The 23,124-nt window shown below is 41.5% G+C and overlaps 2 protein-coding genes across 10 annotated transcripts in view; one reads left to right on the forward strand and one right to left on the reverse strand.

The window, feature by feature from the left end:
• LOC309706915 (mitogen-activated protein kinase kinase kinase 12-like) overlaps positions 1-10,608 on the forward strand; it is a 29,134-nt gene extending 18,526 nt beyond the window's left edge. For all 3 annotated transcript variants that reach the window (XM_082533904.1, XM_082533906.1, XM_082533905.1), the window contains exons 6-14: positions 967-1,125; positions 1,270-1,378; positions 3,182-3,291; positions 3,813-3,929; positions 4,270-4,407; positions 4,493-5,201; positions 7,218-7,285; positions 7,417-7,717; positions 7,855-10,608. In XM_082533904.1, coding sequence (XP_082390030.1) covers positions 967-1,125; positions 1,270-1,378; positions 3,182-3,291; positions 3,813-3,929; positions 4,270-4,407; positions 4,493-5,201; positions 7,218-7,285; positions 7,417-7,717; positions 7,855-7,941 — 1,798 coding nt within the window. In that variant the 3' untranslated portion in view covers positions 7,942-10,608. The remainder of the gene's footprint in view (positions 1-966; positions 1,126-1,269; positions 1,379-3,181; positions 3,292-3,812; positions 3,930-4,269; positions 4,408-4,492; positions 5,202-7,217; positions 7,286-7,416; positions 7,718-7,854) is intronic.
• Positions 9,784-22,811, reverse strand: LOC309706916 (poly(rC)-binding protein 2; the record flags this gene model as incomplete). Of its 7 annotated transcripts, none has more annotated exons than XM_082533908.1 (13): positions 22,548-22,797; positions 21,266-21,387; positions 20,025-20,048; positions 19,899-19,931; positions 19,655-19,771; positions 19,424-19,555; positions 19,179-19,307; positions 18,853-18,927; positions 17,486-17,527; positions 16,273-16,345; positions 15,738-15,790; positions 14,447-14,616; positions 9,784-11,116 (listed from the first exon to the last, which is right to left on the reverse strand). In XM_082533908.1, the coding sequence occupies exons 2-13, from the start codon at positions 21,332-21,334 to the stop codon at positions 11,080-11,082; spliced, it is 954 nt and encodes a 317-aa protein (XP_082390034.1). In that variant the 5' UTR covers positions 21,335-21,387; positions 22,548-22,797. The 7 variants fall into 7 exon arrangements, with proteins under 7 accessions (XP_082390034.1, XP_082390033.1, XP_082390037.1 ...); XM_082533907.1 differs by having other exon boundaries at positions 16,273-16,372; positions 22,548-22,796; XM_082533913.1 differs by lacking the exon at positions 9,784-11,116 and adding an exon at positions 11,131-13,812 and having other exon boundaries at positions 22,548-22,811.
• Positions 22,812-23,124: the final 313 nt, after the last annotated feature.

The raw sequence follows: 23,124 nt of genomic DNA on the forward strand, positions 1-23,124 counted from the left end.
AACCTTATGTTAAGGTGCTGTTGGCACCTTGGATATTGTACACGGTCTCCATCGCAACCCAGAGAATCACCAGCAACAGACTTTCCTTAGTTACCGTCCCCACGGGTGCGCTCTCTTCTTCTTCTAGTGCTAAACTGAAACAGTGAAGCGTAATGGAACAAGTGTTATTATGGCTCTTATCGGCTGTATTTCTTGAATCGTTAAAATGATTAGCGAACATTGTTTCTTCCAGAATTAATTAAAATATCCCATAAAACATTAGAAAAATTAGAGCTGGTTCACATGATCCACAACTTCCTACATAATCCTTATTTATAAGCCAGAGTTGAAATGGTAATGTTGAGGACTGCCACTTTTAATGACATCATAGATGACATAGGAGCAGAAAAAACATCAATACTCTGTCATTTCTTTAAAAGTAGTCGTCAGAAACGTTTCTCCAGATGTCTTGAATGTCATTCAAAGCTCTTCTTTCTGCCTTTTTCTGCCTTTCTATGCTGTATTTTTTTTATTTATGACAGAATCTTTCAATAAATCTCTTTCAATAAATTCCCATTTTCCTTCCTCCTGCTGCTTGCTAGATATTTTATCTTTCATGGCCAGTTCTCTTCAAACCTTAGAGACGATTGTGTGAGAAAATCCAGTAGATCTGCAGCTTCTGAAATCTATGAGTACTTCCCTAAATGCACCGAGTTTCTTCCATGTGATTGGCTGGTTATATATTCAGTATATAAGGGGAATTATAGGTTCGCTTTAAGTTTAAGTCATCAAAGACTCCCTATAAGGCACTGGAGCTTTTGCTTGTGGTATCCATCAGAAACAGCTGCTGGAATAGCTCAGAAAGCAAGATTTCCTTCTCACAGGAAGTTAAAAGTGTGACATTTCTGTGAGGCTGCCTTTTATCTGCCAACTTCACATCTTTATCCAAATGTCTGGAGGAAAGAAACATGGCTCGTATCTCTGCAGGTCATTTGGTGTTGTGCTGTGGGAGATGTTGACAGGAGAGGTGCCGTACAAGGATGTGGACTCCTCCGCTATCATCTGGGGAGTGGGCAACAACAGTCTGCAGCTGCCCGTGCCCGACAGCTGTCCAGAGAGCTTCAAACTGCTGCTGAGGCAATGCTGGTGAGCAGACGTGAAGGGAGACGAAATTGGAGGGAAGAAAAAAGATAAAATCGTTGAGAGGAAAGATGCTTTAAGAAGGTGGAAAGAATAAATGTCACACACAGAGGGGGACGCTAATAAAGCCATGATTTAAACTGTTCACAGGAACTGCAAGCCCAGAAATAGACCTTCGTTTCGACAGATTCTCCTGCATCTGGACATTGCCTCAGCGGATATATTGTCAACCCCACAAGAAACTTACTTTAAGTCTCAGGTAAGCTTCTTTTGCCCTTTTTATAGTTTCATTATTCTCTTCAGACAATCTGACCTGAATGGAAGATGCTCACATGCTTTCTTACGTTTCTTTTTAGCTTCTCTCTCTTCTCTCTCTGTGCACTCACAGGTGTATTGTTATAAGATTGACCCAAGGAAATACGAACCAGACCACAGAGACGGGCCTTTTTGTTAAGCATTATTTTTCAGAGCCAGTTTACACAACGTTGGGGTCACCCAGTAAAATTCAGACCTTGTAGCTTATTTTTAAACCAAATAAATATTGAGAATATGAGCTCTGTATGTCTGTTCGAACATCAGCCAGCATCACTAACAGTCATTTGTGGCATTTGTTCCCATTGTGCTGCGTAACTACAGCCAGAGCAGGCAGCTGCACACATGGGAGCACTAATAATACCTGTCCTCTCATTCACAACATATTATTGTGAGTTCCTCAGTCTCTGACCGTAGATCAGGACTCGCATGTAACAGGGAATAAAGAAAACATTTTACTGTCTTCGTGATATCACAGTGTAATTCAGTAGCACCGGGTGTCTGCCTCTGAGTGCGCGTGGAGACGCAAGGATACGACAAACATATTCGACCTCTGCAAACGAAACTGGATGAAGGAGAATCACAGATGTATAATTGTGTGGAAGATATGTTGTTGCTCAGCCATGCGGATCCATTTATAACTCAAGCATGTATAATTATGAGACACGCTTGTGCACACAGACTCACAAAATAAATAAGATTTTCTGTCCCTTTTTAGAGTAATCCACTGCTTCTCCCTCTGGTTATATCTCATGGTGCAAAACATAAACCTCTTTCATTTTCTCCACTTATCCTTGATCCTTTATTTCTCCCTGTCCCCCTTCCCCCCCCCTGCAGCCCTCTGCAGTTTCTCCCCTCTCTGCCCCATAATGGATTTTTCTTGTGACGTTAGAAAGAAGTATTTGCTGCTGGAGTGTATTGATTGGTTTAATGGTAGGGAGCTGAGAGCAAGGAGAGAGAGGAGAAAGAGGGGGACTGGAGACAGGAGACTGCAGAGAGTCCATTAGCTTAATAAGAAGAGCATCCTTTATGCACAGATATACACACACATGCACGTGCATGTACACACACACACTCATAAATCTGACTTCCCTTCTCCTTTGATATGACAGGTATCAGATAACAGCTGTCATCCTGCACTGTGTACAAAAAAAAAGTGTGTACTGCATTTTTTTGTGGTGGGGGGGGGGTTTGGGGTTTTTTGCCTTTCATGTCAATTCTTGTTCAGTTTTGCTCCATCAGTACTGATTATCATCTGACAGCCTAATGGATTTTGTCTCAGTGATATATACACGAGTCGCTGTGCAAATTATGAGGGTTTTTTGGTAGAAGATCAAGGTTGGGTTTACTCATAGCATTGAAATCATTTTTCATTAAGCTCATTTTCATGACTCATAAACTTGAGTCATATCTCAGTGACAAACAGGAACTGTTTCATCTTCCAAGTGTGCAAATCTAATAAATGCAACAGTTAAAAAAAACAGAAAGAAAGGAAAAAAATGTGAATGTGCAATGAAGCATGTTTGATCACCCCACTGTTCTACTACAGGCTGCTGACCTCTGGTGACTTTATTAATAAAGGTGGCTCTGGGTTTTTGAATGTCTGTACATGCATGTATATTTTAAATTTAATAGCAAGTGCAGCATTTTATCAGGTTGACAAGGATGTTTTTCTACCTGATGTTATAAACTGTTCATTTGCACTTGCACTCGTTCTGATGGATATGTGGTGTTTTGTGTGTTCTGCCAGGCGGAGTGGAGAGATGAGGTGAGACATCATTTTGAGAAGATTAAGTCCGAGGGCACGTGTCTTCACCGGCTGGACGAGGAGCTGATAAAACGGCGCAGGGAAGAACTGAGGTAAGATATACCTCAGTAAGATTGATATTATCATCTGTATTAGTTTATATTTGGCAGTGTAGCTCTGGGCTTCAACTTCACCGTTTTTCGTGTAAACACATGGAAAGCTGGAGGCAGACAGAGCAGTAGGAACTGAACAGAGTGAACTTTACTGACTGCAGATATGCCTTTAATTCAGAAACAACAGGAAAAGCAAGAGCTGGGGTACAGGTGGGTTGTAAAGTGGCTTGCAGATGCTTAACAAGTGAGAATACACCCTCTATGATATTTGCCAACTGAATGTGGAGACGGGTATTAGCTGATTTGGGACTGTGGCTGAACTAATGCTATAGTGGATTTATGTGAACATCACAGCCTGTATTAAAGTGGAAGTGATATTGAAAGCAGCAAAGGTTGATTAATGGAAAACAGAATGTAAATCCAAAATGTAGAGCAAATAATCAGTTTCTATATACTAGGTGTAGTAGGTAAGTATCAGTATTGCCTATTTATAGCCTTCCCCTACTTTCTTCCCCTCGCAGACATGCACTGGACATCCGAGAACACTACGAGAGGAAGCTGGAGAGAGCCAATAACCTCTACATGGAACTGAATGCTATCATGCTGCAGCTGGAGATCAAAGAGAAGGAGCTGCTTAAGTATGAAGACAAACTTAAATTTTTCTTTTTGCAGACTACAGGGTGTATCAGAAAAAATCCTCTGATGTCAAAACGCCATATTTTTTAAAGTAGAGGGCACAGACTGAATATAAAGTAATTATATATAAAGAAATTGATGGCTTCACTTATTAAAATACCCTAAAAGCTTTTTAATACATCAGCATCGGTGAAGTAAATAAAAGACGGAAAAGTGAATCTGAAATGTGACATAAGTGGCCATTACATATATAGTCATACGAGGCTATTGCATGTCATAGGCCACTCTCTTATGCTCAGTGACATCCATTAAAGGGGTATTGACTTTGTGTTTAAACATTAGGAGGGAGCAGTCACTGGACAAGAAGTACCCAGGCTGCTTCAAGCACCACAGTACCAGACAGTCAGCCTCCTCCAATTCCATGGAGAAGCTCATGAAGAAACGTAATGTACCTCAGAAACTGCCCTCACACAGCAAGAGGTGAGGCGACAAGGTAGATGTCTCGTCCTGTAGTTTATATAGCAATAATTTGCTAATAACATTCGTCTGTGTTTGTCCTTTCCAGGCCAGACTTACTAAAGTCAGAGGTCATCCTCCCTAAGCTGGACTCATCCATGACCCAGGTCACAATCCCCAACAAGGGCTCTACCTCCCCCGGTCGCTCACGCCGAGGAAAACCTCGCTACAGAAAGGCTGGAAAAGGCAGCAGTGGCGACCTGGCTCAGCTGAAAGCCACTCTGTCCTCGTCTTTAGCAATGATCAATGCAACCTCGTCTGTTCCCAGCAAGCACCGTCTAGACCCCAGCGCAGCCCTCAGGGGCTTACAGCATGACCTTCTACTCAAAAAGATGTCCTCCTCCAGCCCCGATCTTATTTCTACCACTCTGGAGGTCGAGGGCAGGAGGAAAGGCCAGGTGAGATCAGGGCTGGACAGAGCGGGCAGTCAGAGCGCCTCAGCTGGGCTGGAAGAGAGCAGAAGGACTGATGGGCCAGAGCGGGGCCCTGACGTGGGTGTAGGCGGGGATGACTTGGCAGAAACGCCTCCACGCAGTGATACACCGAGCGAAGACGCGGCATCTATTCCTTTTTCCAGTAGCCCTGACTCCCCTTGTGGCAGAGGAGCAGCGGCGGGCAGGGCGTCCGCACTCGGGAACACTCGTGTCACCCACGAAGGTGAGGAGAAGGAGGAAGGGACGGTGATTACACGCTCGCCCAGAAGTCAACGGCTTACGCCTTCAGCACTGCTCTACAGGGCAGCAGTCACACGCAGTCAGGTGAGAATTTAATACAGCTTGTATGTCAACATATTTCTGTCTGAAGCTCGGAGCCATAAATCTCAACCTAAATAGCACAGACGTACACCAACATATATCAGTATTTCTGTCCATATTGTATCAAAGGGCTCTTTAATCTATTCAGAATTATAATTATAGGAGTTCACCTTTCGCGGTCTTGCTGTTTTCGCTGATTTTTTTTTCTCTTGTGCACTTTTGGATGCTTTTTTTTTTTTTTTTTACAGCGCATTGTATTCTGCATCCTGATTGTCCATTGTCAATCTCGTGCCATGCCTCCTGTACAGGATGCGTTCAGCTTGTCAAATTTACATAAATCTTTGCTTGCTAGCAGTGTGACTCTGAAGTGCTGCACTGTATGTTTGTAAGTTTTCTTCCCAACGAACACAACAATCTCAACAAGAGAGAAAAGTGTGAAAATGTTTATGCCTGTCTGAGAAAAGTTTATAAAGTGTGTCGTGAGGGGTTTTACAGCCTTAAAACATCTATAATTGTAAAAATATAAAGTTGGCTACTTCGTGGATTTCACTTATCGCGTGTTATTTTAAGAACGTAACTCCCACGATAAACAAGGGACCACTGTGTAGTATTTTCTGATTTACTGAGTGATGAAAAGAGATGCGTTTGAATATCGAAAACTTGAATTTATGTACATGAACACTACATCAGGAAAAAACTTGAGGTTTCACATTAATATCTGTTGGTTTAAATTTCTTCTCTATTCAGCTACAGTGTCTCCCCTTACTTTGCTCAATATACAGTCACCGGACACTTTATTAGGTACCTCTTTCTAGTCTTGGATTAGGTTTCTTTGTCCTTTGCAATACATTCAATAATGTGTTGTAAACACTGATCAGAGATTTGGTCCATATTGACATGATAGCATCACAATTACTGCAGGTTTATCGGTTGCACATCCCAAATCCCCCCTTTCACCGCCTATTAGATTGAGATCTGGTGACTGTGAAGCCCATTTGAGTACAGTAAAACTCATTGTTATGTCTAAAAAACCAGTTTGAGATGATTTGAGCTTTGTGACATGGTGCGTAAGCTTGCCATCAGCCATCAGAGGATGTGGTCATGATCAGGAACAATACTCGGGTATGCTGTGGGTTTGAAACGATGTTCAGTTGGTACAAGGGGTCCAATATGTGCCCAGAAAATATCTCCCACCCCATCCTGCTTTTGCTTGATCAGTAAACATGGGATGAATCCAAGCTTTCATGTTGTTTACACTAAATTCTGACATTACCATCCAAATATTGCAGCAGAAATTGAGGCGTGGGAGCATTTTTTTTCAATCTTCTATTTTCCATTTTTGGTGAATGTGTGCAAATTACAGCCTCGGTTTCCTGATCTCAGTGGACAGGAGTTAGCACATGGTGTGGTCTTCTGCTTCCAGGATTGATGTGGTGTGCATTCAGAGATGCTCTTCTGCATGGCTTGGTTGTAACAAGTGGATATTTGAGATACTGTTGCCTTCCTATCAGGTTGAAGCAGAGAGAAGATTGTGCAGAAAAATCGCTGTAAATCAGCAGTTTCTGAAATACTTAGATCAGCCCGTGTGGCACCAACAACCGTGTCACATTCAAACCGTGTCACTTAAGTCACATGATGCTGTTTGAACTTCGGCAAGTCATCTGGACAGGCCCGAATGCCCCGAGCTGCTGCCATGTGATTGGCTGATTAGATATATTCGTTAATGAGCGCAACTTCCTTCTTTCCATTAGGTGCAACTCATTTAGATAAACACAACTAACACAAAAAACTCGAACCTTAGTAAAAAGTAAAAAATTCAGTGGGATTACGGTCCAATGAATTTGGAGTCAGTTATTGGTTCTTGTGCACTGACTGCTCACGTGGTTGCACCTTCAAAAGTCTGTTTTATGTGTTCTAGCCGAATAGCGTGAGATTGTTTTATCTATTCTCAGACTTATCAGACATCTCAGCTCAATTAAGTCTAATTACAGCACATTGGAAAATGCTTTTTCTCCACAGAGACGTGGAGTGTCATCAGAGGAAGAGGAAGGAGAAGTGGACAGTGAAGTGGAGTTGCCGAGGAGACGGTACTTAGTGCATTTTCATACCGCTGCTTGTTGTGTATCAATATCTGTATGTACTATCCTTTAGCCATGGTCACTAACATACTTGCGGATTTTCATTAAAATGCGTATTCTCATATTGCGTACCCTTTCAGGCGGCCTGTGAGCATCACCAAATGCCAGTCCCTGTCGACCTTTAGCTCAGAGAACCTATCGGTTTCGGACGGTGAGGAGGGCAACACTACTGACCACTCCCACAGCGGTACGCCCGACGTGGTCAGCACCAACACAGACGAGCGACTGGATGACAAGAGCGACGACCTGCTGTCTCAGGGCTCGGAGATTCCTGCTGACCCGTCTGACCCGACTCAGCTGGGCTCCGATGGTCTGTCTGAAAAAGAAGCCATTCTGCAACAAGTCAAGACGCAGCTCGCCTCAAATGACCCCAATTATGAGGTAAGGCAGAAAGAGTGAAATGTAGTATAGAGGTCTGATATCTGCCAGATACACAAACATCTTTTCTGGCAAGGAGATGATAAATTATCCTTCTATAATCTGTTCATTTTCTGACTCCTGATTTTCCTCCAAACCAGGGCCTGTATGATGACTCCGACTGTGACAGTGCAGAACTGGACCATTCGTGCACTGCAGACCCCAGTCAACCTCCAGCCAACTGGTGAAAACCGGGCACCTCTAACCCACTCCACCACCTGCAGACCTGGCCTCTCAATACCTCCTTCACTCTTAGAAACTCTGAGTCATTATCAGGGACATCGCAGAGAGGCAGGAAATTGAGCAATGTGTTCTTAACCACATATCCTGGTTAAGGAAACAAAAAAAAAAAAAGGAAAGTCGCATTTCCTTTGGAGATGAATGCAGCACGGCGATGTGACTGCACCTTTTGTTCTCTGAAATCGCATCAAATGACACCTCAGCGACACAAGCTTCGATCAAAGAGGCGACGTCTGCACCGTCTGTTGTCATGTTGTTTTCATGTCCTCCATCATAATTCATGTCCGTTTTTTATTTTTGTCCTAATGAAAATGATCATGAAACTATTTAAATGTCACGATCACTGGAGACGACCAGTGTCGCTCTTTTTACTTATAATTTATGAAATCTTCTGACTTGTCGTCTTTAAAAAAAAACAACAACTTATGCACTGTTTAATTTATTAGAAAGAAAACAATGTTTACATCTTTTTGTGCCGTTTACATTTTTATTTATAAATCGTGTCATAGATTACGTTTCCATTTTCTACTTCTGTTTTTAATATCGGTGTAAATATGGGATGTAAAATGAACAAATTTTTAAAATGTGAGATTGTATAATTTAAGGTGCTGATGTTTCTAATTAGGTGGAACTATTTTATTTGAAGCTCTCGGTAGTAGAATGTACTGTAGCTGCTGTTCATGTCCGAGCATCCAAACAGGAAAAGGAGGAACAAACATGTGAACAAGGAAAAGCAATATGTCTGCTCTGGTCTCACAGCCGGGTTCTTTTAGGACAGATGAGCTTTTTTAAAAATACTTATCGCACGTGTTTACTGTATTTAAAAATGCAAGGTCATTTTAAAACATATTCCCCCGTTTATAGCATTGAGAAAAAGCATGCGAGTGAAATAGTAGGGACACCTTACTGAAGTCAAACTGTGTCTCGGCTCTAACATGAGAACATCTGCAGAAATTTACACCCTCCAGTACCGAGTAACTGAAGGCACAAGAAACGCCAATACAGATCCTACAGCGTGGTAATTTTAGAAGCCGAAAATCATTTATGCAAAAACCCGTTTGTGTCCAGTAACTGATTCATCTCTGGCAGAAACATTACATCTCAACATTTATCTCTTTAAATGTGAACATTTTGGACCCAGACATTGCCATTTTCATGCCTACTTAATTTGGCCAATTTTATTTATAGTCTACTCTCAACATAATCATCGGCCTCGCCGGCTGAAAACTTCGCCATCCAATGGTTATTTTTCACTCTTGTAAGGGCTGCGTCATAAACTGTGACACCTAAAACCCTTGTTTGTGTTTGTTCTCCTTGGCAAATGTCCTTAATGTGCGCCTGAATCTGACCGTACAACAGCACATCACGTTATTCCATGAATCCATGACTGATCAGGTCACACTCTATAAGCTAAAAATACAAAAAGGCAGCTTATTTTGTTCATCTTTGAAAAGAAAGAAAGAGACAGGTTATCTTTTGCAGTTTATATTTGTAGAAAGATTTTACAGATTGTGGCCCCCAAGGTTTGAAGCTAGAAATCCTCCTGCAGGATTAAAATGTTGCCAAAAAGCAAGACTACTGCCCTCTATTGTCCAATCGTGGAGGTACTCATGTTTCCCATGATGCTCACTGAAAGCAACCCTGTTAAATGTTGGCATTTTATACTGCATTATCGTAACTATATTTAAAAAAAGAAAAAAAATGAAATGCCGTTAAAAATAAATTCAAACTTGTAAACCAAACGTGTGGTTTCACTCTCCTTTCACACTGTGACAAAACTCGCGAGAGGGTTTGTGGTTTAAGTATTTCACATCTTTATTTCTGTATTCTTTTTAAACAACGTGGCACCCAGATCTACAGTCTCAAAGGAAAAGAAATAAACGTGCACAAAAGTTTTTCCTTTCCTGCAAATAAAAAATAAATTCTTGAGCAGAGCAAAGAGCAGGAAACTAGTGTTAACGCACAACCTTTTCTACTTCCAGAGCATCAGTGATTTCACTTCTTAGCCTCATTACATTTAACAGATCAGTATCCAGGAGTTCACCCCCCCCCCCCCCTCCCACCACCCTACTTTGGTAGTTAAGAAAAAAAAAATATTTCCTCCATTTAAAACAAATATTCCAACTTTTAGTATATAATCAGTCTTTACAAAAAAAGCGAGGAGAACCCTCTGCTTCCAATCCCTAAAGCCGACCCCAAATCCCCAAAAAACAAAACAAAACCTCCCATCCCAGCAAAATATCAACACATGATCTCAGGACAGGAGCGGGAAGGTTTAGGAATGACATGTAAAAGGGAAGAAACGTGACATGCGGAGTCATACACACTTTAAATTATCTGGATAAATTCATCTGAGTGTTAGAACATTTACTAAATAACCAAATATAATTTGTGACGGTGCATGTACAGCTACGTGTTCTCGTCAGTGACACAAGTGCAATCCATGTTACAAGCACTTCAATTGAAACAGTGACAAAGGGGGAGAATGCTGTGTATATCTGAAGCAAGTAAGTACAGGTATTAAATGGACAAACTGACAGGTGGATCTCAGAGAGGGGAGGAGAAAAACAATTTTAAAAAAAGGAGTGGGGCGTATATAAACACAGAATAAAACAGTCACTCTATTCTTATTTTTGATACTTTTTTATTTTTCCTTTTTTGTCTTTTCCTTTTTAAAGAAAAAAAAAAAGCTGACTGTACAGAACTAAATCTATGTCTATTCAGAGTTTTTCCAACTCATGTCTCTGATGGCAAAGAAAGAAATGGAAGGAGCGAGATATCCATCAAGAAAAGAAAAATGCCTAAACAACAAATCATTAAAACCTCTGACTGGACTCCAAAAAGGGAATTTAAAACCTAATCATTTGCTTTGTATGACTAAAACCAAAACAAAGAAAATAAATAATGAACTCAGTGGATCAAATCAGTGGCGGTTGACATAATTTTTTTTGCTTTTGTTTTTTTTTTTTTTTTTAAATGAGGAAGAGGCAGTATAATATATAAACTCTTAACTTGGATAGTTGCATTGACTGCTTAATCATAGCCGATGATATAAAAGTGAGATTTAGTGCAGATGCAGTGTCTTATCAGTTGGCTGCCAGTCCAGTGGCCTCAGAGGAAAGCCTGGAGAAACAGACAGAGACACCCAGAGAGCAGGGAGGGAGAGAGTAAGGCATGCAATCAGACAGACAAGATAAACAACAATATCATTATGTACATTTATATATATATAACTATGATAAAATCATCTGGATTCATTTAGCAGGAAAATTATGATTATACGTAGAAAAACAAAAATTAGATGTTCAGTTTGAGCTCCTGCTGCCAGTGAGAGGGTCTCTTAACCAACAGCTGATCAAACTTACTGGTTTGCAAATGGAGCCGCATTAAAGAACTGGTCAAGAGTTGGATGAGATGATTCACTCTGGTGCCACTTGATACAGCCCTTCTAGGTTAAATGAAACTCTGCACAGCACAAAAACTGCAACCGAGAGGAAACCGCAAGCCCGACTCTCTGCAACCACCACATCACAGTGAAGAATATATGAAGGGCGCTATCTGAAAACTCAGATGCCCTCATAACCCAAGTTTCACAAGCCAAACAAACTCTGCACAGGCTGTGGATGCATGCAAATAGTCTCTATGAAGAGAAAGAGGAGGACTGCTTTTCCCTAAATGTAATGTAAACAGCCAATTCAACGTCAGGTCAACTCCAGGCCTTAACAGCTGGAGTCCTGCAGGTTTTAGATAACACCCTGAGTCAAATGATTAGTTCATTACCAGGCATTTGGAGAACTTCAAGAAATATTGAGGAGGAAATTTAGCCATTTAAATCAGCTGTGATGGATCAAGGACACATCTAAAACCTGCAGGGACACCGGCCCTCGAGGCCTGGAGTCAAAAATGCATCTGCACTTGTAAACAATTACAGGCACACAGAACTGGAAATGCTGAACCGGATAACTGTTATCTGCTATCTGGCCCATGTGGCTACAGCGGAAGCCCTGAATAATTTGCGGCTGCCCCTGAAGACCGAGTCTGCAGACTAGCCGACGAGATCAAAGCCTGCCTAATGCCTTATTGTTCTAAAACCCGAAGCTACTCGTTTACAGCTCTGTAAGCAGTGACACTTCACGTTATGAAGCTGAAGTCTTCTTTCGGATGCAATCGATCATCTGCCTCCATCTTACCCTATCCCTGGGATCTTCACCGAGCCTCTGCATGTCATCCTTCACTACATCCATGAATCCTCGTTGTAGTCTCCCTCTTTTATGGCAGCTCCATCTTCAACATCTCCAAACCATACATCGCAGCAGGCCTCACTACTGCCTTCTAACCCTTCTCTTTCACGCTTGCTGCTATTCTTTCATCACTCATCTCCACCCCGCCTGCACTCTCTTCTTCACCTCCCTCGTCTGTTGCTTTGGATGGATGACCCCGGGTATTTAAACTCATCTACCTTCACTACATGTCCGTCTTGCTTTTACCGACTTTCATTCCTCTTCTGCACAGTTCACACCTCCACTGAATCTGCCTACAGATCACAATATCATCTGCAAATATCACAGCTATGGAACTAATATTTACATATTGGTGAATTTCCTTTCTTAAAAACCAGCTAATGAACTAGGCTGTTCATTTATGTAGAGTCGGGCTTGTCATTTCTACCATGAGATAAAATAGTCTAAGGAACTCTTGGCTACAGAGTGTGCTTCATACAAGATTAATGAGAGGGCTAGGTCTTCTCATCCAACTCTTTGCAAGAAGGTGACCAGATATTCCCTAAAAGATCAAATTATTCCTTTCATGATTTGCTAAATCAGCTGCTTTAAGCTAAAGCAGATGGACGTTTTTGTATTTGTACCAACATGACAAAAGGATGATTTGGTGGCTTTGATACCTGAGGGTACTTTGAATTAATTTCTTACATAAGCAAAAATAATAATAATAAAGTCATCAAGATGCAATCCATTACAACAGCTAACAACAGTCACTTAAAATTCACTACAAGAAAACTTCTCATAAATACAATGTGACATCTTAAAGAGAGCCGCTACCTGAGCAGAGCTTACACAAAGAGAGAAATGCTTCAGTTAATCAGTGAAATAATTCCCTGTCCATGCTAAGTTCAAAGTTGTTCAAAAATATAATGCACTCAACATGTCATTTCTTTAGCAGACGAGTGAAGTCAAGCTACAGATTATCTATCTTAGAAATATGGCGTCGTCGACCATCTTTCTGGCTTTGTAACAATGGGCTGTTCGGTAGTAAGCGTGGCATGGCACAGCCAGATACAAAAGCAAGTGCAGGTACGGACAATAAGGAGCATTGTCGGTACTTCAGTAGTAGATGACTTATGTTTCCTCGGTTAGTAAGGGGAGAGCCTTCGCCTTTTAGACTTGGAGCCCAGCTCTGAGGCAATTTTGGGCTCAGTGGGAATTGGGTGTGCAGGGTTACTGGCCCCGCTGACAACATGGAGGGCCAGGAGAGGGAGGGGCTTGAGACTGAGGAGACTCGACACACAGGCAGGAGAGCTGGGGAGCAGGGAATCGGTGGAGGAGGTAGAGGAGGAGGAAGAGGAGGAGGGAGGAGGCGGCCCTGGAGCCAACAAGGACAGAGGAATGGAGGCTGTGGGGGGCACCACACAGGAGGAAGAGGAGGAGGAGGAAGAAGAGAAGGAGGAGGTAGCAGCAGAGGAGGTGGTGGTGGTAGTAGTAGTAGTGGTGGTAGTAGTAGTAGTAGTAGAGGTGGAGGGAGGGCACAGGCTGGTCTGTTCAGGGTTCAAGGAGGAGGAGGGAGGAGGTTTAGAGGACTCTACACTGTAGAAAGAGAGACAAGGAGAGAGGGACAACACAGTCGGGATGGGTCACAGGGCAGGCTGGTGAGCAATGGGTGGGGGGGATAGGGGCAGGAGGAGGGATGGGGGTAGGGTGTAGGGGGAAAATCACTCAGGGATGTGACCAAAACACGAGACAGAAAGCATCAGTTACAAATCAGCAAGGAAAAATAAATAACATATCTAGTGATGGATCAGTGTGGGAGGACAGAAAAAAGAAACCGACACAAGTGCAGACTGACAGAGAGCTAGCAAACACCACAGTGATGGTTAGGAGTTAAAAGAAAAGCCAGTAATCGCTACAATCAATCATCTGCACATAAATCCAAAGAGTAAGGGTGGATGCAGTCGAGCTATCTGTGTGACAAAGTAAATAAAGCTTTTCAGTAATTACTGCAGCTGTGCGGCATTAGTGGAGTGAAACGTGCTGAAAGATTACATTTAAACAGAAAATAATCTTTCAGGCACGCCCACGTGACCCGACTTTTACATCTAGCCCCTGCAATTTCAAGTAAACCACCCCGGTGCAGACAAATAAGTCGACTTAAGCTGAAACTAACCCCATGACTGAATCAATTACCCATCTAGAGTTAAAGTTCTTTTCTTTATTATCTCACCTGGCGTTGATGAGGTACTCCGCCAGACTAATGCTGGCAGGCGAGCCTGTGATGGTAACCTGGCGGTCGGTCGATCCATCCACTGGATTTGCAATCTTGATCTGGGCACCTGACATTTGCCTGATCTCGTTGATCTTGGCTCCCTGGCGGCCAATGATGCACCCAATAAGCTAGTGGAGGAAAAAAAAAAGAAAAAAAAAAAAGAGAGAGATACAGATGACTGATCGCTGCGATTATGCGTATGTGCGTCTAAGCAGGGCCTGCTCACTCTTAAACAGCATGACTAACAAGAAGAAAAATCCTCCACAGATGAAGCACTGGGCCCCACTAAAATTCTGTGGGATTTAAATCTGTAATAAATGCATGATTTAAATCAATGCAGGGGTAGCAAAAGATACAGAGTCATGTGAAAATAGTTTTCAAAGTACTCTTTGCAGTCCTGTTTTGGGGGGAGGGGGAAAACGACCCAGTACAACCGATGACTCAGTAGCTCACTGAACCACTTTTAGCAGCAGTAACCTGGAAGCAGTCGCTCTCTTTATGACTTCATCTGTGCCTTTTGGCCTGCTCTTTTTTACAACGTGGCTTCAGTTAATCAAAGTTTATGGCAATTCCTAAGTCTCTTAAGGTGCTGCCACAACAGATTGACATCTAAACTCTGAGCCACTGCACACCAATTCTTTTCTTTTTCAGCCATTCTTGTTGTAGATTTACTGCCGTGCTTGTACGAAGCACATTTGGCCAAGCTTTATCCGTCAGACAGACGGCCTCAACATTTGACTCTAGAATACTTCGGTATTCACACGAGTTCATGGTAGACTCATGCTTGACACTTTGATTATCAGCTACTGGCTGCTCCTCAGCCTCTTAATTCCCATGGAAGCTGTAAGGGTGTTTTCACAGGAAAGCATAGAGTCCTGTGATATTCTCCTTGTTCACATGACTAAAAGTCCTAATTCTTAAACTTTGTGTCCAGGTGGTCAGGAGGTTTCTGGTACATCTAACATGAAATGTAGATTTCTAACCCACAGCAAGTGGGTGTCATATGCAAACCCTGCCCGAACTACCCAGGCAACTCCATCAGCCCTAACAACAGTAAAAATGAGCCTGAGCAGGACCATTTACTGCGGGTTGCTGCATTTGAGAAATGAAAAAAATAATAAAAATTTAAAGATAATGTGTGAAAAAGTCTTTCTAGTCTTCAGACACAACCAATGATGCTTCCACTGACCAACATGCAGTGTTATTTTTAATAGTGTTTGGGATGAAATTCACTTCCTGAAGGACTTACATCATTTGGAATGGTCATCTCATGGGAACTGGTTTGAGCAGAAGCATCCATCCCTGACAAAGAAAACATGAAAGTGCTTTAAACGAACCATAAAGAGAAGGTCCTTAAGATACATGAAGCATAAAGCAGGTAAAATTGTAATTATGATCATTTTTAAGTCACCAAAATCAATTTGAAATGAACTCATTAGCTAATTATACTACGTTACTGACACAGTCAACTCACACTGACTCAAGATCGAAGCGATTTGTTAAAAGGCAAAAAAATTAAGATGTTTGATTAGAAAATAACAAAAGACCACACGGGGCTTTCCACACGTCAGCTGCTTTTCTGTAAACATGTGAGAAATGCCCTCAGTGTGTTCAGTGTGTCATCACAACCACCAGCAGCTGTCATTACATCTAGTTTAGCAGTGCAGGATGTGTGAACGTGCGTTTTGTCACGTTCTGTGTTTGATCTGTAAACCTGGGAATTTTAAAGACTGAGCAGTTAAAATGTTGCATTCAAAGCCCGTGGGCGTTGCGGCGCTGCATACCAGTGAATCCCTGGTTGCTCGGTGCAATGGGGAACGGGCTCTGCTGCATAGCCAGCTGGTGAAGCTTGGTGAGCTGTGGAGAGATAGCAGCAGAGGCAGACTGTGAGAGTGAGAGAGAAGGCAGGGAGAGAGACGGAGGAAATGGAAAACACAGGAAGAGGAGGGGGGGAAAAAACAGAACGAGAATCACAATCAGTAAAGACAGATACACAAAGATTACAAGGAGATTTCACACAAATCACTTAATTTTGTGATGTGAGGACCTCTAATCCTTCATAGGTTTACTACATAGCTCACTGGTGTCTGACAATGTGAATTATGGCTTGTCTATGTAAGGTACCGCATAGGTATTCCTCCAAGGAGCAGGCTGCATGTCTTGGTAAAGCTTTCTCGCAGTCTTCAGGGTCAGGACAAAGTCACACTACACAAGGGACAAAGTTCCCAATATGCAGGTGATTTCCTAACCAGCAACAGTACACACCTGAACATAAACTGACAATCTTAGCATGACTCTGTACCAGCAGCACAGGAACTTCTAAGGAAGCGATTATGTGCGTATGAGCCAAAACTGCCAGAGTGAGCAATGACTAACTCATTATGTAATAATAATAATAATAATAATAATAATAATCAAGCATAATTAAACTGTATAAGTGTTACAAGTCTTTATTTTGTCTCTGGCTGGTACCTCCCTGCGCTGATGCCAATAGTCAGTGGCAGGTATGACTAATTATACACAGTCTATCACATCCAATGCTCCTGATGGAACTCATTAAAAAAAAAGAGAGAGAAAGATTAATTGAATCAAGCGACAAGTGGCCATTGTAGAAAGTAATTATGAAGGGGGAGAAAGGAGAGAACAGTACGTTTATCTAGGACAGATTAATGAAGCAGACATGTGAAACAAGACAGCACAAAAGGGAAAAGACAGAAAAGTGAGCAGCAGGAACAGTTTACAATTCATGCAACAGTGGAGAGTCTGGACCAACAAACAAACGTCTGTCTAAAGAACAACCATCACCAGTGAATGTATGAACTACATAGAATAACACTAACAATAGTATGTCAGCGTAAGGTAAAATAAAAAACAGGGGCAGGTTCAGCTACAATTACAGGCTGTAAAATGTGGTGGGGGCGGGTGGGCAGCTGTACATATTGTAATTATGGGTGGGTGGGGGGGGGGGGGTCATATAAAAATATCTACTGCACTTACATCTGGCTGTGGAATTGCGTGCTGTCCTTGTACGGCATATGCCTGAAACAAATGAAAACAAAGCTTTCATAGGCCTCACATCTGATTTTGTTGGGCAGCTCATTTCTCCAGCAACAACACTCTTGGTAAGCAAATCTCTCTCAAAACACATCAAAGCCTCGTTTGCGGCCTGAAAAGCCAACAGAACCTTTCATTGTCTAGCGTCACCAAACCCAATCTGGGAACTTGTCACAGAGTCTGCTGTGGGAAAGAGCCAATTTTCTGGGCCTTCTGCTAAATGCAATCCTCCTTTTTCAGTCCACACAGACTGTTCCTGCTCACAACTGAATGTGAAACAAATCATGAACATTCATTTCCAGATATCCATCTAGAGATGGAACTAAATATAACTACTGCAGTCACACTTTGACGACAGGAAGGTTAATTAGCTCATCAATATCTCTTCCCCATCATAAAGTCGCAGTTACTAACAACACGCATGAATCAGTGTGTTGGTTAGGCATGTTACATGTTATGGTAGGACAATTATGACCCAGTACTACTCAGCCAGCAGGTTTTGGGAATGAGTACAGAATAAATATTAGGAAAAAACAGAAAGAAGAAGAATTCAAAAAAGGAGGCTTTGCAAATCTCCTAACAGGTCGATAAGTAAACCTAGAAGATTTAATGTGTTCTGTTTCAAGATTTTTATCATCAAACAAGACCTAAAAACCAAGCTATAAGATTGCTTGCATTAAGTCAGGGAAAGCCAAAGGGATAATATTAAAATAAGTATCAAAGTGATCAAAATAGATTCCTTGTCCAAAGTCTCCACATTTCTAGGAAAAAAGGAAATATTTAGAGGCGTTACAGGAGAATTACAGAAAATCAAAGGAGAGATTTTTTTTTATCAAAAGAAATGTAAAAAAAAAAGGTGTTTAGAAGGATAAAAAGAGCTTTAATGTTAGGCCAACAAGCACCAGAAAGCATTTTGGTTTAGACCAACATTAGTAGGAAATAGACCACCTCACTTCTGAAACCTGATGCTCAAAACAATGAAAAGCTCCATGGAAATGGGAGGAAATTCAAGGCTCTGAAACAAAAATCTTTTATTCTAGGTCTGCTGTGTATGGCTTTAAAAAAAAAAAAGAAAGAAAGAAAAAAAAATTAAAATTAGCAGATACCGTTGTCTAACCTAAATCCATCCGAGCTGCTCTTTTACCTGCTTTCATGATCTTTCCCCTTTCATCTTCTTCTGACTTAAGTATCTTTTCATCACAAATCAGGTTTTCCAAGTATGTAACAAAATCCATAGTCAAATATCTCACACACACACAAAAAACCCAAACTCTGGCATCTACTGATTCCCTCCAAAGTATCGCATGTACCTGTCCGCCTGCAAAGATGACGGGTGATCCTGAAGGCTTGGGTCTGTAGGGGATAGTGACCCCCTTAGGGGGAGACTGTACAAAAGACAAAGGATCTGTTAATACACTGATATCCATTTTATCATAATGTTTTACATCTGTTTATATAATCATTAATACAGATTAAACACAGCTGCAGTGTAACAGTATCTGTGTTTTTATATATACAATAATATCAGCTCAAACCATAAACTCTTGTCCGAGCCTAATAAACAGCAGCTGAAAAGCCGAGAGATCATATATCTGAAACGACGACGAACAGCCACTTCATCTGCTTCACTGCTTACCTCAAGCATGACCACACAGATCTGCTTGACGCACTCAATTATCGACTGGGGAGTGCCAGCAATGGTGATGGCACGCTCCGTGGAGTTGGGGAGCATGTCTCCAGCCACTTGTACCTGAGCACCGGTTGACTGAAATACACAAATGAAAGAAAGTGAGATGCAGAGACAAGTGTTGCCTTATAACCTAAAGCAGAAAGGTGACAGTTGGCTGAGGTTGAAGAGAACACAGTTTTTGTAGTGCACACCTCTCGAATTTCCTTGATCTTGCATCCACCTTTTCCAATAAGCGAGCCACACTGGCTGGCAGGCACCACAATGCGTAGGGTGACCGGGGGCTTGCTGGTAGCTGTGCTGTTTGTCATCGAGCTGCTGATATCCTGATCAACAAAAAAACAAAACATTTGGGTTCATTCACATTCTGACTGGACTAGTCGTCGCTTTTTTCCTCTCTGAGGTCAGGAAAAAATGGAATCTACCTCTTCCAACTTTTCAATGATCATGGAGAATGCTTTAAATATGGCAGTGGTTGGACCTGCCAATGTAATGATCCTCTCAGGACAATTGCCCTCTGAGATGTTGATGCGAGCTCCGCTCTACAAAGAAAAGTAAAGAATAAAATGAGTGATCTGGAGCCTTTTGTAGCCTGTTAGTAAGTATAACTTTACATATTACTGTTTGCTACTATATACAAAAAAAGAAGCTGTGTGTAAAACACCTCACCTCTTCTCTCATCTTCTTCACAGATTCACCTTTCTATTTGGAGACAATAAAGACAAATTTAGTATAACTTAAAAACAGATCTTCGATGACTGAAAATGAAAATTGTTCATTTAAACAGCATCTTACCTTCCCAATAATGCTTCCAACTTCCTAAAAAAGGAAAGATCACATGTTATTAGCTTGAATTTGCCTTTTATTACCAGAGTTTCAAAGCTCCCAAGACACGGTCTGCTTAGCTTATAGGGAATTAAAAATAAATAAATTTAGAGACACAAAAAGTTATTACTTTCATTCCTTTATTAAATCCTCAGTTGTCACAGTCATTAAATAACGATGGATTTTTCATTAATCTCCTGCTGATCATTAAAACTCCTTCATCTAATCGTCTTTAGAACATTTGGCCTGATCCATCATGAACATCCACATTTGTATGTCCGGTCTGTCTCCACATACTCAACAAATGAGATCCAGGAGGCAAACTAGCACACAGCATCTGTGGGTTTCTTACACTTCTCCAGGCTGCGGTAAGATGCTACAAGTTAAGGAGCCGACTGCGAGTTGGCCCCATGCAGAGCATAGGCGCAGCTTTGCAGACCATCATCTACATGTTGTAGGCGTTTACTGTCACCAGGTGGCAATGTTAAAAATATTTGGAACAACCGGCCTGCGGGCTATTCTTGTGTCTGCTGTCGTTGGGTTTTTTCAGCCTGCAGGAGAAGACCCAAGTCAGAACATAACACGTTCAACCTACGCATATCATCACAACCATCCCGCTACATGCTGCTGGTTTTTCAAGGACTGCAAGCAAGCATGTCTGCATAGGCATATCCATAATCCTTCGCTTTGCCAAGCCAAATACCAATGCAAACACACACAAATGTGGTAGCATAAAGTTTTTGGAAAATCTTTTTGTCTTCCTTGTTGACATGACATACCAACATTTTAAACCACCATTTAAAAACTAAATAAATTAAAAAAAACAACAACAAACAAACAGGCTACTCTAGGACCCAAGAGATGCCACGTGTGGCTTTTGCACTGTCATAAAGCCAGATCGATTAGTGAAATTAGCATATTCTGTTTACCGATTTTAGATTTTAATACATTGGACAGTGATGCCATGAATATATTTGTGTAATATCATTTCAGCAAACACTTAAACGGGAGATTTTAAAGGTATAAACTAAAGCTGAGTCATAAGTGAAAACACTTATTTTGGTATGCAGGATTGTAACACTGAGGCAATATCCCTAGTCATCCTACTAATGTCCCTGCCTTCAGTATATCTCAGGGGGAGGCTTAATTTTCATAAATAAAACGTCATACACTATCAAATGCAGACACAAGCTGTCAATGGATGACCTCACCTTCCCATGCATGAGCAGCCTAATGGTAAGGGTGACATTGAGCCCGCCTTCAATCACACCGGAGTCCATGACTGCAACTGCAGGTCAGTACAGAACTGAGGTCTTTGGTCACTGAGATGGATCTAAGGAACACAGAAAAATATGCACACATTAAACTAGAAATATGGTGTAGAGTGAGCCGCCATTCATTAAATGAGACAAATATAATCTAAAATACTGTTCCAAGATGCTGGTAAATAAGCACACCAAGTATTTCGCTATTGAATGTTGAAGGCCCGTAGATCCCATTCACCCATCTTACTAAGCAATTATCTTACTAATTATACCAACTCACAACATTAAATTTTGAAATTGAAATTTCACGAATCTGTTGGCTGAATGAATACGGCCTGATAAAACAGTTCCAAACATATTGTGTTTGTGTGACATTTAAAAAAAGACTAATTCCACTTCGTGACTTTAGAGGATTCGAAAAAATAGTCCACAATAAATTTGGGAGATAGCATATGCTAACCTTAATGCTTATGAATACTGATGCGTACTAAGATGAATCAGACAAATATGGCCAAGGACTTTTACTAGATTCTCCAGGGTAGGTGAATTTACTTCCAACTATCTGAATGCTGCTTATGTGACTCTAAACAGGCGCTGGAAAGGCCTCGATGTTAACTAAAACACATATAGCTTATACGCTAACGATGCCTTAATCATTAGCTATGCAAGTTTATCAACAAACATGCGGACACGCTTGTCACGAACCGGACCTAAATTTCATAAAACACGCACACAACAATTTTCCGTGTAAAAAACAAGACATTTAGTGGCACACTTTGGCCGTGTTGTTTTAGTTAAACTCAAATCATTTAACTATTAAAAACTAGTTGTGAACCTGTTAGCCACTTAGCATTGTGGTCGAGCTGGAAAAATGAATGGAGCATGCGTGCGTTACTTAGCTAGCTAGTTAGCTAGCTTAATTTGTCAACGTTACAAAACAGCTGGCTAGTTATCGGTGGTCTTCATAGCGAGGTAGATTGGTCCAGTTTTAATCAAGTGTAGGCGATAAAGATGATAAAACATGCCCATAAAGGAGACATTAAAATAAAACTTCCCCCTTGGCTAGCCAAGCTATTGAGCTCAGTCAGCACGGAGACTGCGTGCTCATCATCACGCGGCCTGTTAGCACGCAGAGCGAACCGCGGCTAACTGCTGGGCGCGATTTCTTTCCGCGACTTCTGATCATAATAACAAATATAAAAAGAGCAAACAGCGAAATCAAACTCACCTGACTCGTGCGCTGATAGGTGATCGGGGGGAGGGTTGGGGTTGTAAGGGTAGAAGGGGAGAGGTTCGGGAGGGTAGAAACCCGGGGGAGAGTTTAGAAAGGACTCGGGGAAGAGGGAAGAGTGATGTGAGATCGAGCTCCACTCCTTTAAACAAAGACAACAAAATTGTGACCTCTGAACTTTTCCCTTTCACCCATCACAAACCCCGACTCCTCCCCGCGTCTGACCTATTTTTTTCGTAAAGCACGCCCCAATAAAATGTGGGACAGTTTGCGACAACATGACAGGTTATTTGAAAGGACATAATTTAAAAAAATAAATAAATAAGAGTTATGCAATACAGTGCACTGCTAAATTCGTTTTGAAAACGAAAAGCCAGTTGATGGGAATAACAGACTGTCTACGTGTTTTATCTGTTTATATAAATTAACAGAAAAAGTTTTAAGATATCTTTCAGATTTCTTGCAGTTTCTAATATATTCAGATTTTATAGCTGAATAAAATACTTTTTAAGGAGCCGCTAGAGGGCGTAATATTCCTTACTCTCCTCTTCTTCGGCTGCTCCCTTTAGGGGTC

Source organism: Aulonocara stuartgranti (assembly GCF_965226115.1).
Source record: "Aulonocara stuartgranti genome assembly, chromosome: 5".
Taxonomy (NCBI): domain Eukaryota; kingdom Metazoa; phylum Chordata; class Actinopteri; order Cichliformes; family Cichlidae; genus Aulonocara; species Aulonocara stuartgranti.